This window comes from Anabrus simplex, chromosome 10, assembly GCF_040414725.1.
Source record: "Anabrus simplex isolate iqAnaSimp1 chromosome 10, ASM4041472v1, whole genome shotgun sequence".
Classification (NCBI taxonomy): Eukaryota; Metazoa; Arthropoda; class Insecta; order Orthoptera; family Tettigoniidae; genus Anabrus; species Anabrus simplex.
This window is the reverse complement of record NC_090274.1, coordinates 14,303,851-14,318,610: the sequence shown is the minus strand read 5'-3', so window position 1 is coordinate 14,318,610 and position 14,760 is coordinate 14,303,851. Positions and strand designations below refer to the sequence as shown.

At 38.7% G+C, this 14,760-nt stretch overlaps 1 protein-coding gene across 1 annotated transcript in view; it reads right to left on the bottom strand.

The window, feature by feature from the left end:
- wry (weary) overlaps window positions 1–14,024 on the bottom strand; it is a 178,024-nt gene extending 164,000 nt beyond the window's left edge. The window contains exon 1 of the mRNA XM_067154803.2: window positions 13,842–14,024. Coding sequence (XP_067010904.2) covers window positions 13,842–14,024 — 183 coding nt within the window. The remainder of the gene's footprint in view (window positions 1–13,841) is intronic.
- Between the last annotated feature and the right edge of the window lie 736 nt (window positions 14,025–14,760).

The following is a 14,760-nucleotide window of genomic DNA, read 5'->3' as shown; positions in this document are numbered from 1 at the left end:
GCCACCTGTGTATGCACTGGCTGGCATTCACTGGACATATACCGCAGCGAAGGAGACGCATTTCTGCAGCGTATTGTCGCGATTGCTGAGACGTGGGCACGGAGCCTGAATTAAGGCGTCACCCAGGTTCGCCAACTGTACATATATTTCGACAGGAACCCAGTCAGCTGAAGCTTATGCTGATTCTGGCATACGACTACGCATGCTGTGCCTGAGGGACAAACCGTCAACAGTGAGTATTATTGCCGATTTCTGGAGCGACATCTGTTATGCAGTTTCGAGGCAGTTTCCCTATCGTGTTGCATAACAACGCACGTTGTCGAGTCGCAAACGATGTGAAGCTCTTATTACAACGGTGCTATTGGGAGGTCTTGGAACAGCCTCCGTACTCACCAGACATGAGTCCTTGAAGGAACCCGTCCGGGCCGCCGATTTCCTTACGTGGCATCTGTACTCCGTCGCTGTCATCAACAGAGAACGCCTTGTCAACGATCCCCACCGGCTTCCAGACATTCATTAAAATTCATCCCCACAGTCATGCTCCTGTGTAATCGGCCAACTTCAAAAAATAAAAACATCTGCAAACGCCAGCTGAGCCCGTAGGAGAGATGACATGATTAAGTGTTTTAATCAAGAATGTAAGAAGGCGTGTTAGTGGGACTAAAATGGGAGTAAGCTTGTACGCCATCAGCACATACGTCAAAGACACTGCCTCTTAAGACTTAAGACGTGCCATTAATATAAATAGAAAAATATAATGGACTAATGACTGATCCTTGTGGTACGCCAAATTTTACACATTTGCTAAAAGGTTATAGACTGTGCGGGTGACTTCACTGCAGGAATGCATTTGTTAGTTCATTAAATATTGAGTTATATCTGTATGACCACTGGTTTATTCACATCCCTCGTATGCATACCTTGTAGACAAGGTCTTTTGTCGTGTCAGAGAACGTGGTGAAATCCTTTACGTTTCGTAGAGAAATTTTCCCCTCATCTTCAGAATAAAATCTCGTCTGTTCACAAGCGAGACTTCTTTAATAATGATAATTTGAATTTAAGAATGCTTTACCGTTGGTCTATACCAAGTGGTCTTCTTGTTCGTCGCTAGATGGCTCACTGTGCGCTAGCCTTCTGAGTTCAGGGTGACGACGCCATTAGGTAAAATTCTCAGCACATTCTTCTGAATAGCTTTAAGTTACTTATGTCTCTAATTTGAGCCGGGAGAGAATTCCAGGAACGTATGGTCCCCGGTACAAATGAGTTGTTATACGTATTAATGTGGTGAGTGAGGATGGACAGCAGGGAGCGTAATGATGACCTTGAGGTTGCTCTACCTGAAGCAGAGAGGTAGTTGAAATCAATTCTGAAGTAATCTGGTTTACCTTTTCGCATTATTTTGTGCAGAAGAGAAAAAGCATGGTTCTTTTATCTATATCATAGTCTGTGGGAGGCACAACCTTTATGTCTTAAGGAACTTGAAGAAATGATGATCCAGGAGGGAGATATACAGGAAAGAACAACCTTTAGAAAGTAAATTACGGGAATGAAGGATGCACTGGAGAAACTCGTCAAGCCACGCAACATCTCGGTTGAAGAGCGACAAAGGGGAAATCACTTAAGAACATCTAGAAGGAATGCACAGAAAAAGGGAATAAGTTTGAGAGTTGCCTACGAGATAAGTAAAGGCCTCTGCATCCGCAATATTTTCAAGTACTAAATTGGCAGGTTAGCAGCAGTTCAAATAGCACCGCCAGATGTCAGGCTAGCCCTCCATTCCTCAGCACAATTCCAATTGGCATTGCGAAAATAAGTTGCATAGAAAAGTACATTACGAAGATAGAACATTGCGTTTTGACCAGTAAAGTGGAATTTCTATTACGTTTAATAAAGGAGAAATAAATGTATCACACAGTAATTCAAGCAGAGCTCACACGGGGCAGATAGTATAATAGCGACCGTGAGGTAGGGCGAGACTAACAAGGTGACGCTGAGAGCTGCCTGTGCCCTTTTTCCTTCATGTATGTATCTACCTTTCTATTTCATTTCACTTACTGTCTAGCCAACCTCTCTGTCTCAGGTACTACCTGTACTAAGAGGCGACTGAAAGGGGCGTCAGGGGCTCTGAACATGTGAGCATAAGGTTGGCGACCACGAGGACCTTAGCTGAGTCCTGGCATTGCTTCCACTTGTGCCAGGTTCCTCATTTTTAACTATTCTGTCCGACCTCCCTTGGTTAACTCTTCTTCTTTTCCTACCTCGACGGTATTTGCAACTGACGAAAAAGTAAATTACCACCAGTACCACCACTCTCTTCGCTCTACTTGCACGTCATCTGAAACATTTGTATTTGCCTGCAAGAATCCATTTTCATAGCTTCGGCTTTTTTTTTGCTAGTGGCTTTACGTCGTACAGACATATATAGGTCTGATGGCGACGATGGGATAGGAAAGGTCTACGCGTTGGAAGGAAGCGACCATGGTCTTAATTAAGGTACCGCCCCAGCATTTTCCTGGTGTGAAACCATGGAAAACCATCTTCACGGCTGCAGAAGTGGGATTTGAACCCACTATCTCCCGGATGCAAGCTCATAGCAGCGCGCCCCTTACCGCACGGCCAACTCGCCCAGTAGCTTCGTTTCTTGGGTAGCTTACGCGCTTTATTAATCCTGCCCTTATCATACAAATACGATGGGTACTCTGAAAGAAGCGTTCGTACTGAATTTGGAAGAAGGCACCTGCTTTCAGAATGTTCACTACGTGCTACAGATTCGAGGAAGGTTGCTACATGCAACATTTTTTTCTCGTCCCGCCGACGTGGTATTGTTTTGACTAATTTTTTCTCGAAATTCTGCATTTGCAGGGAACCCGTGGAAAGAAATTCCACTACCTTTCTACTATGCTACTTTTGCTGAATAATACACAGCAATAAACCATTTTTTTAGCACGCGCAATAAACGTCCTGTGATTATAATGCTTACAATACATACTCTCTCGGCGCTAAATACAGAACCTAGTATATTTATAACAATGCGCCAAAAATTATCTTTGAAAAACCAAACCAAACCCCATGGCACTACAGCCCTTGAAGGGCCTTGGCCTACCAAGCGACCGCACTCAGCCCGAAGGCCTGCAGATTACGAGGTGTCGTGTGGTCGTTATTCTTGGCTTTCTAGACCGGGGCCGCTATCTCACTGTCAGATAGCCCCTGAATGCTAATCACGTAGGCTGAGTGAAACTCGAATCAGCCCTCAGGTCCAGGTAAAAATCCCTGACCTGGCCGGGAATAGAACCCGGAGCCTCCGGGTAAGAGGCAGGCACACTACCCCTACACCACGGGGCCGGCTTAAATTATCTTTAAATTATGTTTAAATAGGCACTATATACACCCTACAGGCTGAATACAAAAATCAACACCTTATAATTATTTTAAGGTATACCTCACCTAAAGCCTCACTAACTTATTGCTTCACCGTATCTATATACGTCTGGGTTACACAGTAGAGGGCTAACACGCAGTCTAGCGGCGAGTCTGGAACTAAAATGTATTTCGCACTGTGTAAACTGCCATGCGGAGGCCTTATTACTAATCACGTAGGCAACGGTTTGAAAGAGAAAAGATCTCGTGGATTGTGTAACCGTGGTCCATAGATGACTGTGACGAATGAAATTATTATTATTATTATTATTATTATTATTATTATTATTATTATTATTATTATTATTATTATTATTATTATTATTATTATTATACTTCGTTACTAGGGACATGTGGAGAGCGCATGAACAATAAGTTCATTGTCATTTGTTTCCGCGCACACTGTACGACAAAGGATATAGATTAGTTTTAATAGTTATAATTTTATAGTTAAGTACAAAGCTTTTGATAAAAAGGAAAAATACAAGAGATAGCAAATTCAAAGGAGTAATAACACATTAATTTTTTTTCATTATAAATAACATTTCGTTTGCTTTTGAAGAGTTCCTACGTTTGTTATATTCTTTCATTTCTGTTCACAAATAATCGGTTATATTAATAATTAAATACGATAGTCTAAACACAAGGAATTCTCGTGTGTTACGACAGATTACTGACAAAGTGATCTTAAAGTGGATCAAGTCCCGTGGTTTGAGGGAGAAATGCTTACAACACGCCGCGGTTTACACACGCGCTGCGCTATTCACTTTTATTGGAGAGGTGTTTTCAGATTCTCGAGACTTTCTCAGCGGGTTTCCACAGTTTCGATTGAAGACAGTTCCCCGTAATTCTCATAACTAGCAATAGCTCTCTCTCTCTCCTTCTCTCCTCTCCTTGGCGTTACAACGGATATACACGCGGCAACAGATAAGAGGCAGCTTAATATCTCATGTGTCTGATTTCTGAAAGGCATTTGACGCTGTTAACCTCTAGTTGGTTCTTGCTAACCTGAAGTCAATTGGCTTCTCACAGACAGCTCTGTCATCGTTTGAATCACATCTGTCTCATATATCACATGGGAGACACTTCCATTGATGTTCGATCCTCTAGCTAGGAATCTGTAAATTTTGGCGTACCACAAGGATCAGTCTTTTGTCCATTTAACATTTCTACTTATTTTAATGGAGTCTGTTTAAATGTCTTAAAAAGCAGGGGTCATTCACACCTGTGCTATTGACTTATAAGCTTACTTCCGCTTTAGTTACAATAAAACACTTTAATCATGGAATCTCTCGATTGATCTAATAGAGGGTAAATCATCTTTATCATTAAATGTGGCTAAGGCCCAGCTAATTTGTGTAGGTTACACAAAACTCTGGAAAATTGTTGAACTCAAATCCCTCCCAGTCATAAAGTTTCTAGACATAGATTTTCCTTACAATGATACCGTTAAAAATCTACGTCTCCTTTACGACAGAAACTTATCCTGGTCTACATTATGTCAAATGTGATCAGTAAAGTTGTGTCAGCCATGTCAATTGTGAAATGTAACGTCTAGTAAACACCCCCTGACATGCGAAAACTACTTGTTCAAAGTCTGATATTGCCAAAAATTGATTATGGTTTAGTATTATATAACTATTTATCTGAAACATTGCACATCAAACTACAGAGGATGCAAATCGCATGTTACGATGCAAATTCCTGACGTCGTGAACACACAAACACCTGTTACATACAGCTTCAATGGTTGCAAGTCATGAAAGTCGTGAGTTTACACTAGCTGTTGTTGAGATCAAAGATTCAGGAAACGAAGAGGGTTCTACTCTAATAATTAATTTAAATCAATGGAGCCATTACATAACAGAGATAATATGACTACAAAGAGTGCTCTTCAAATTCCCATCCATCGTACCACTAAATTTAGCAAATATTTTGTTTGCATGGCCTCGCGTATCTTTAACGCCTTCAGTCTTTACCGTTTCTTACATACCAATAACTGTGCCCAATTAAAGCAGTCCTTAACTTCTTTTTTCCTGGAGGAGTTCGCAAACTTGTATTTATCAATCATAAAACCGTATATTTCTTGGACAATTGTTTTAATAGCTGCCATATTTTAAGATTCTTATAGTTCAAAATAATTCATTACACTTAATTTCAAACTTAGTACATAACTTTCTTTTTCCCGATATAGTATCTGTACAAAGTCAATCCTAATTAAAATGTAATTCGAATATTAATGTTTTATTTAACATTACAATAATTTAGTTTGTGTGTTCTTAAACCTGTACTTTATTATAACAAGACGCTGCATGAAGGAGCTCTTCAGCCTCAGTGGCATCTAAATCAACAATAATTTCAAATTCAAATCATTTTTCATTCTCTCTCTCTATCTCTCTCTCTCTCTCTCTCTCTCTCTCTCTCTCTCTCTCTCTGCATCAGTGGTAGAGTGGTCGGCCTTCCGATATTACAGTCGTGGGTTCAAACATGGCAGAGGTAGTGCGGTTTGTGGTGGATAGAAACCGTCCATCCTACACTCGATGCTGTAGGATTTCGACGTGGAAATGAGCTCTCTGGTGACATATTTGGTGTTTATCTAACACAATTCGTTAAAAAAATTGTGACATCTGATGGCGTCAAATAAAAATAAAAAAAATCTGCAAACTCTAGCTGAGCCCATAAGAGAGATGGCATGATTAAGTGCTTTAATAGAGAAGGCAAGAAGGTGTGTTAGTGGGATTAAAGCGGAATTCATCTTGTAAGCCACCAGCACACATGTGAAAGGCACTGCCTCTTAATACTTAAGACGTGCCATTGATATAAATAGACAAGTGTAATGGCCTAAGGGCTGATCCTTGTGGTACACCAAATTTTACAGATTCCCAGAGAGAGAACTATTCTTCAAAAAAAGTGACTCTTTGTGATTATGACTATTATTTTGATTATTTCTTACTAAGACTCCAGTTCGAAAGGACAATCTCTCCCTCCTCCTCGTGTAAATTATATCCTAGTTTCTCTACTGGATGCACAGCGGGAAGAATCTCTCTGCGACAGAGAATGTAATGAAGAGTAGCACGTAAATACCCCACCAATAACGAATATCGATTGATATCAGGTCGCTGTTCGCCTTTGAAGCTTGCGTAAAGGGCGAGATCGCTACAGCAAACACAGACACTGGCGAGCATTAGCACAAAATGAGATCGCCGGAGCGGCTTCTCAAGGGCGTTGAATTCGCGACTCTATTACTACAGTCTATGTAGCAGTCGTGTGCAGAAAGTGAAAATATTTTGGCGTGGCAAAAGCGCAACGCATTGAGAGGGTGGGAAAACGCAACAGGATAGTAGTCGCTTTCTGAGAAGCGTTCCGAGACCGAAACCCTTCCTATATGATATACACTGACAGTCTTCATTCGTGGCTCTGTGCATCTTTGCGAGCCCTTGCGTGTGAAGGCAAGTTGAAAATCTACTTAACGTAGTTTCTAGAGAATTTCGGATTGTGGAGGAACAGGGTGGATGGAGGTGTGGCTTGTTTTTCTACTGTAAAAATGTGTGTCACTCTCCCTGATAGGGCTACAAACATAACATCCGGGAAGTATCTATTTGAAGTAGGCCTTTTTGCCATAAATATGTCTCAAGGCTGGCGGTCATCTGAGACGTTGTGTTTCGGAAGGGTAACCATAGCGACCGTGCAGGCTGTGATGTAATGGATAGATGGATGACCAGATAATGTTACCTAGCAACCGTGCAGGCTGTGATGTAAGGTATGGATGGATGGCCAGACAATGTTACCTAGCAACCGTGCAGGCTGTGATGTAAGGTATGGATGGATGGCCAGACAATGTTACCTAGCAACCGTGCAGGCTGTGATGTAAGGTATGGATGGATGGTCAGACAATGTTACCTAGCAACTGTACAGGCTGTGATGTAAGGTATGGATGGATGGTCAGACAATGTTACCTAGCAACAGTGCAGGCTATGATGTAAGGTATGGATGGATGACCAGACAATGTTACCTTTTGAATTTTATTCTCTCTTGAATGATTTCTTCATTAATGTCAATTTCATTTAGGTAATCACTGATTTCTTTTAGCCAATTATTATGATTTTTCATTGATAAGACTTAAGTTTAAAATTATCTTTGTGTGCCTGTTATTATCCATTGCATATAAGTGACCATAAAATTGGAATCATCGTTTTCTGATTGTATCTGTGATTTTTCCTATAACCGGATAGATTTCATGTGATTTCAACTAAATTCAATTTTCACACTTTGGTCCTAAGATCTTCCTGAGGATCTTCCTTTCTTGTTTTTCGATCATCTTTATTCGAGATCTGCCACCAATTATAATAGTTTCAGATGCAGAAAGTGCTTCTGTTTTACCTACTATGTTATACTGTCGTAATATTGCCTTCTTTGGTATATAGTACTTTTATTGTATCTATTCCAAGTAATTGTGTATGCTCTTTGAGGTTTTTCAGTTCTGTTAGCTTGCTGATCTAACCCTGTTGGTTCAATAATTTCACCTAAATACTTACATTTGTCTACTTGAGCGAAATCTCCATATTTGGTGGTTAATGGTTGATTATTATTATTTTATTATTATTATTATTATTATTATTATTATTATTATTATTATTATTATTATTGTGTTCATTGTGAATAACCGCACCACGTTTCCTTTGCATTTGGCCTGTGTTCTTTGTTCCTGATTGCCAATTCTCGACTAGAGAGAGACTTCCACCGTTGCGGAACGGAATATTTTATCTGGCCATCCCGCTGACGGCCTCAGTGTTCGATTCTTGGCCGCCCTCCATCAACACAGAGTCTCTCTTTTAGCTCGGCACGTCGCGTCGTGAACGCGTCTCCCCGCCCCGCCTCGCGTTGCCATGACGACGCGCTGTGCCCCCGAGCTGTGTTCGATACAACAGAAACATCAAACACTGGAGTTAGAGGGGAATAATTGAATTGAACACGTCAACAAACTGCCGGGCCGTGCAAAAAATATAGTGTTTCACAAAAACTAACATGCATGGGTTTTAGAGGAGGGTGTGGTTTTTAGAGAGTGGATTGCTGTTCACCAGTAGGAAACACTTTTTAATATGTATCTGCTTCTGAGTATCTCCTGGATGACGCCCAAGTTCTGTACGGAGAGTTGCATAATTAGTAGGGGTCTCAAGAGGCCACGCCCCTAAATTTTAGGCAACTGCTTAAACTAAGGTGTTGTGAGGGGTAAACAGCACTGGCAACGGACAGAAATCTATAATGGACAGTCAAGTCAAAACCGAACACCCGCTACAACGTGACATTGGAATGGGTTTATTCAAAAGTAATTACCAAAAGTGTAAATCTATTTATCCCACTGAGTGACGAGACGATTAATTCTAGTATTTTAGAAAGAGGTAGGCTCTTGGCGGATCCACAGTCGCACCCACTCCTGCACTTCCTCGTCCAAATGAAGCCGACGTCCACAAATGTCCTTCTTCAGATCGCGAAAAATGTGGCAATGACAAGGTGAAATGTCCGGGCTGTACGGAGGATGTTAAAGTGTTTTTCCAACCAAATCGCTGAAACGTAGCCTTCTCCAGATTGGAACTATGGGGGCAGTGATAGGCGCCCTTCTCGGAATCCCCTATGCCACTCCTGGACACTCGTCACGGACATGCAGTGTTCGCCATACACTGCAGACATGCGAGGATTAGTTCCGCGTAATTCAGCAATCTGAGCCATCAGAAAACGAACTGCACTTCCTTGCTTGCTTTCATTTCTACAGCAGGACGAACACACAAGACGAGTCCGCGCACCAACAAAGACTTAACGTAACAACTGCGTGCACCTGTGAGTTGTCACTATGCAGTTCCCCTACTACAGCGATAGCAGTATGTTGCCACCTTTAGCGCGGAATGTGTGATATGGTGGATGTTCGGTTTTCATTTGACTGTCCCTTATAGATAAACCACTGCCTACATGAAACACAGTAAAACCTCGATAAGGCGTTCCTATTTTTATACTATCCCGGCTAATTCGTCCTTTTTCCACGTACCTAGATATTTCCTATTGGGAGCCGTTATAAAATACCCTGTTATATCGCGTTTCGCTCCCGTTTAAGACTACTGTTTCCAGGGAGTATTGGTCGGTTAATTTTTAGCAAAGTTCGGTCGGTGGATGCAGAGAGGCTCTCGGCCCACAAGTGACCACGGCCACCAACCGCCTCATCCTCTCCGAACATCTCCTTCTCCTGTATAAATCTCCTGGCCTGAGAGACGGCGTCACCCTCTAGGAGGCCCGACTTCCCCTTCGGAGGAGGAAGAAATAGAAAAACTTATTCTCTCGTCGCAGGTTCACCTTAAGAACTGAGGAAAAATGTAAACATTACCTGGAGCTAAATTGTAGGGTAAAAAATGTTTACATTCAAACTTCGCAATCGGCTAGTCTTAATCCCGCCACAGGGTGTCTTGTAGTGTGTACAATGGACTAATACAATGGAGGCGGGAGGAGGTCAAGTTAGGATTCTTGGAAACAAGTGGGGTTTTTTCGTGTGGCTATTTCTAGCCAGGTGCATCCCCTGTAAGACAGACCCTCCGATTAGGGTGGGCTGCATCTGTCATGTGTAGGTAGATGCGTGTCATTGTGGAGGAAGATAGTGTTATTCGTGGTGTGTGAGTTGCAGGGATGTTGGGCGAAGCACAAACACCCAGCCCCCGAATCATTGGAATTTACCAATGAAGGTTAAAGTCCCCTACCCGGCCTGGAATCGAACCCGTAACCCTCTAAACCGAAGGTCCAGTACACTGACCATTCAGCCAACGAGTCAGAGGGACTCGTGTCCTCACACCCAGGTGGTGCATCTATTTACAGGCACAGGAGGTGAGCTGCATGTACCATTGCAACCGCATACCAGCCCTCCTGTCATTCTTGAATTTCTGGCAGCTAAAAACACTAACTGAACGGTAAGAACGGTACGGGTAGACCAAGGCAGGAATATGACAAGCAGATTAGAACGGATGTAGGATGCAGTAGTTTTGTAGAAATGAAAAGATTAACACAGGATAGGATGGCATGGAGGGCTGCATCAAACCACATGGAGTCATATTCAGGACAAAGTTGCTGATCGATCGCTCTGAGGTCGGACGTTTAAGCAGTAGCAATGCAAACTTACTGGAGTGGCTAACAAGAGTAGTCTAATCTGCTCAACGGTTATGTTAAGAGGTTTGCATAAACAGTAGGGGTACAGCCTATAAGAAGCCCTAGAAATCATGCTACTCTCCTAACGTTAGAGGAGCGCGGGCTAGACGGCACTTCCTAATAACAAAATTAGATTACATTCTAACCCATTAATGTCTATAATCGGGAGTCGAGAGATCAAAATCCACAAGTTCCAAGTCATTTTTCTACCACCGCTGCACTGGATGCGCCAGCAACTCCCCTTGCGAAGCTCGACCGCCTTGTCTTTGAGACGCTCCCGATAACTCTCAACATTGGTTGATTCTGAACATTTTGAAAACCTAACAAGGCACTGTATCTTCTCGGAAGTATTTTGCATGCTTTCAAGACCATTTATTATCAATACATGGCAATGTTTTGCGCAAGAAATACATTATTGTCACACTTCCTCCCACCGTAACGTTCACTAATGTTGTCCATTTAATTATTTTTCCTCGAACACTTTTAGAACTCACTGTTACAAATCAGACTGCACTTCACACAACGTGAATGCACACCGGAGTTAACGCAAAATGTCATTTGGTCTTGCATCATACCTAGATCAAACACTTACTTACTTCTAGGTACAGTGGTTCTCCGTGTTTAATGTCTAACAGGTGTTGCCTACGAAATATTTCAATCTAAAGTTCCGCAATACTCAGCACCTCAAGTCTGGGTTCTCTACGTCAAAAGGAGACTAGCCGGTGATGGATTGGGTAAAACTCTCCTCCCGATCAGTGGAAGTTGTAAACTTGGAAGTCAAAGTTAAGTTGGTTCAAGGAGATCAATACACTTCACTCGAAATGAGTGTTGATCCAATTAACTAAGTGTCCGCAGCAGACCAGGCAACTCGCAGCACCAACTTTAGCATTTCACTTACTGACCGACTTCCGTCCATCTCTGCTGCTAGCTTCGAGTGTTTGAGATTGGTTCCATATTTCGCAGTTTGTTTCAAATATTCGTCGAAACGAATATCAGCTTGTATGTTTGTCGAGGCTAATCTTAGGGGATTACTAAAAATTTTATCTCATTCTTTCACTATAAGAAAACTTATTCCTTCAAGATTATTATAGCTTATATAAAGTGATGGAAAACGTACACGAAAAGAGTATTTGGGCTGAGTTCCAGTTACCTGAAAAATATCATACTCAATTACACCTACAACTTACTTTTCGAGAACTAATCCGTAAAATTCTAGTTACTTTAAAAAGGACAGACTTAAGGAAACCTACCTACCTTTATTTATTTATTTATTTATTTATTTATTTATTTATTTATTTATTTATTTATTTATTTATTTATTTATTTATTTATTTATTTATTTATTTATTTATTTATTTATTTATTTATTTATTTATTTATTTATTTATTTATTTATTTATTTATTTATTTATTTATTTATTTATTTATTTATTTATTTATTTATTTATTTATTTATTTATTTATTTATTTATTTATTTATTTATTTATTTATTTATTTATTTATTTATTTATTTATTTATTTATTTATTTATTTATTTATTTATTTATTTATTTATTTATTTATTTATTTATTTATTTATTTATTTATTTATTTATTTATTTATTTATTTATTTATTTATTTATTTATTTATTTATTTATTTATTTATTTATTTATTTATTTATTTATTTATTTATTTATTTATTTATTTATTTATTTATTTATTTATTTATTTATTTATTTATTTATTTATTTATTTATTTATTTATTTATTTATTTATTTATTTATTTATTTATTTATTTATTTATTTATTTATTTATTTATTTATTTATTTATTTATTTATTTATTTATTTATTTATTTATTTATTTATTTATTTATTTATTTATTTATTTATTTATTTATTTATTTATTTATTTATTTATTTATTTATTTATTTATTTATTTATTTATTTATTTATTTATTTATTTATTTATTTATTTATTTATTTATTTATTTATTTATTTATTTATTTATTTATTTATTTATTTATTTATTTATTTATTTATTTATTTATTTATTTATTTATTTATTTATTTATTTATTTATTTATTTATTTATTTATTTATTTATTTATTTATTTATTTATTTATTTATTTATTTATTTATTTATTTATTTATTTATTTATTTATTTATTTATTTATTTATTTATTTATTTATTTATTTATTTATTTATTTATTTATTTATTTATTTATTTATTTATTTATTTATTTATTTATTTATTTATTTATTTATTTATTTATTTATTTATTTATCACTGCATGTTTAGTGGCGCTCTCCTTTGTCATAGAGATATTAGGTGGATATCCTCACTAGACCTCGAATGTTAGGCATAAACCTAATTTATTCCTGAAGACAACTTGAAATGAAGTTGTTACACGTTTCATGTATTTATAAGGTTAAAAACAGTCCTCCTACAGTGCCTAAATTGACGTTAGAACCTACATTTACCTATATTCCTATTTTTTGTTTACCCCAAAATCGATTAAAAATACTAAAAGTGTTCAAGTATCCTGAAGTGCGTTTCAAATTTAATCTGAAAATTGCGAAGCCGTAAACCAAATAACTTGAACCAGGATTTTGATGTATTAATAGGTTAGAATCCAAACTTAATTAAGCGATTAGCAGGTATCATCTACCTTCACAACGATTATGCTATGGGGTTTGCATAAACATTAGAGGTACAGCCCCATCACGACCCCTAAAATTTATGTTACTCTTGCTACATTATGGAAGAGCGGGTGGCCGACACTTCCTACTAACCATATTATTTTGCAATCTAACCTGTTTTGCATTAAAATCCGGGCTTTACAAATAACACTCTCCGAATTGGCTTACGAACCTCCCGCAGTTTCGAGACCGCAGACGGTGTCCATCACATCCAGCCATCAATACTTCACATCACAGCCTGCACCATTGCTAGGTAATATCGCGTTGCGCATTTTTTATCGCTAACTCTATCAAGGAAATGTTCATATTAACCCTCAACCGTATATATATTAATACATTAATGGGGAAAGTAATCTGTATTCTTTTAATGAAAACAATAATTCTCGGGTAGCTGTTATTTACCCCCAATTACCCTTTTCTTTTACTTTTCTCCATCGGTGAACAAATGTGAAATACACTACAACCAAGAACACATTCATCCGTCGATTTTCACAATAATAATAATAATAATAATAATAATAATAATAATAATAATAATACGATGGACTCACGATTATGGGCAGCATCAGCTCGTGCGTTTCGTTCCCCCTCCAGAGTCTGGACTCGGAAGGCAGCGGCGGTATGTCACAGGACAAGGACTCGAGCTTCTCCATCAAGCTCGTTGGTATCCTGTGTTGTAGCGGCCGTAACGTTGGTATGACTGGCACGGTGGGCGGTTCGGTCGCCTCTACCATTTCTGTGGTGGTAGGACTGGACACGGATGACGTGACCTCCTGGGTGGTCCAAGTGACGGACGTGCTGTCCACGGTGGACCGCAAAGTGGTGAGCAGTCGGGAGGTGAAGCTCATCTCCGAGGTCGTCTCTCCGGAGGAGGAGGAGGTCGCGAGCGCGAAAGATACGAATACAACGAGCCGGAACATCTCAGAGCATGTCTCACGAGCAACCTGCAACAAGAGATAAACAGCGCTCAGTAACACAACATCCGTACAGAGCAATGTTGCCAACTGCGTCGGAAATCACCCACAAACTTAAAAATAATTCCCACTCGTATATTTTCCCCGTTACAGGGAAAGGCATTAGAATCATGGATACATTCATTTGGTTTAGAAGACGACAAATTCTTTGGTTGTTCGCCTTTCAGCAGCATCTTACGACATACAGAGAACACATATTTGACTCCATTAATAGAAAAGATTAAAAGTTACGATAAATCGAGAAAAAATTAGCGTATCCACAAGAGAATGTCCATGCTGAAGAACTCTGAGAAAAATAAAGACATCCTCGAGCTCCTAAATAGAATACTAATTATTATTATTATTATTATTATTATTATTATTATTATTATTATTATTATTATTATTATTAATGGTATTTAATTTACGTCCAATAATTACTTTTACGGTTTTCGAAGAAGCCGAGGTGCCGCAAATTAGTCCCGCAGGAATTCTCTTACGTGACAAAATCTACCAA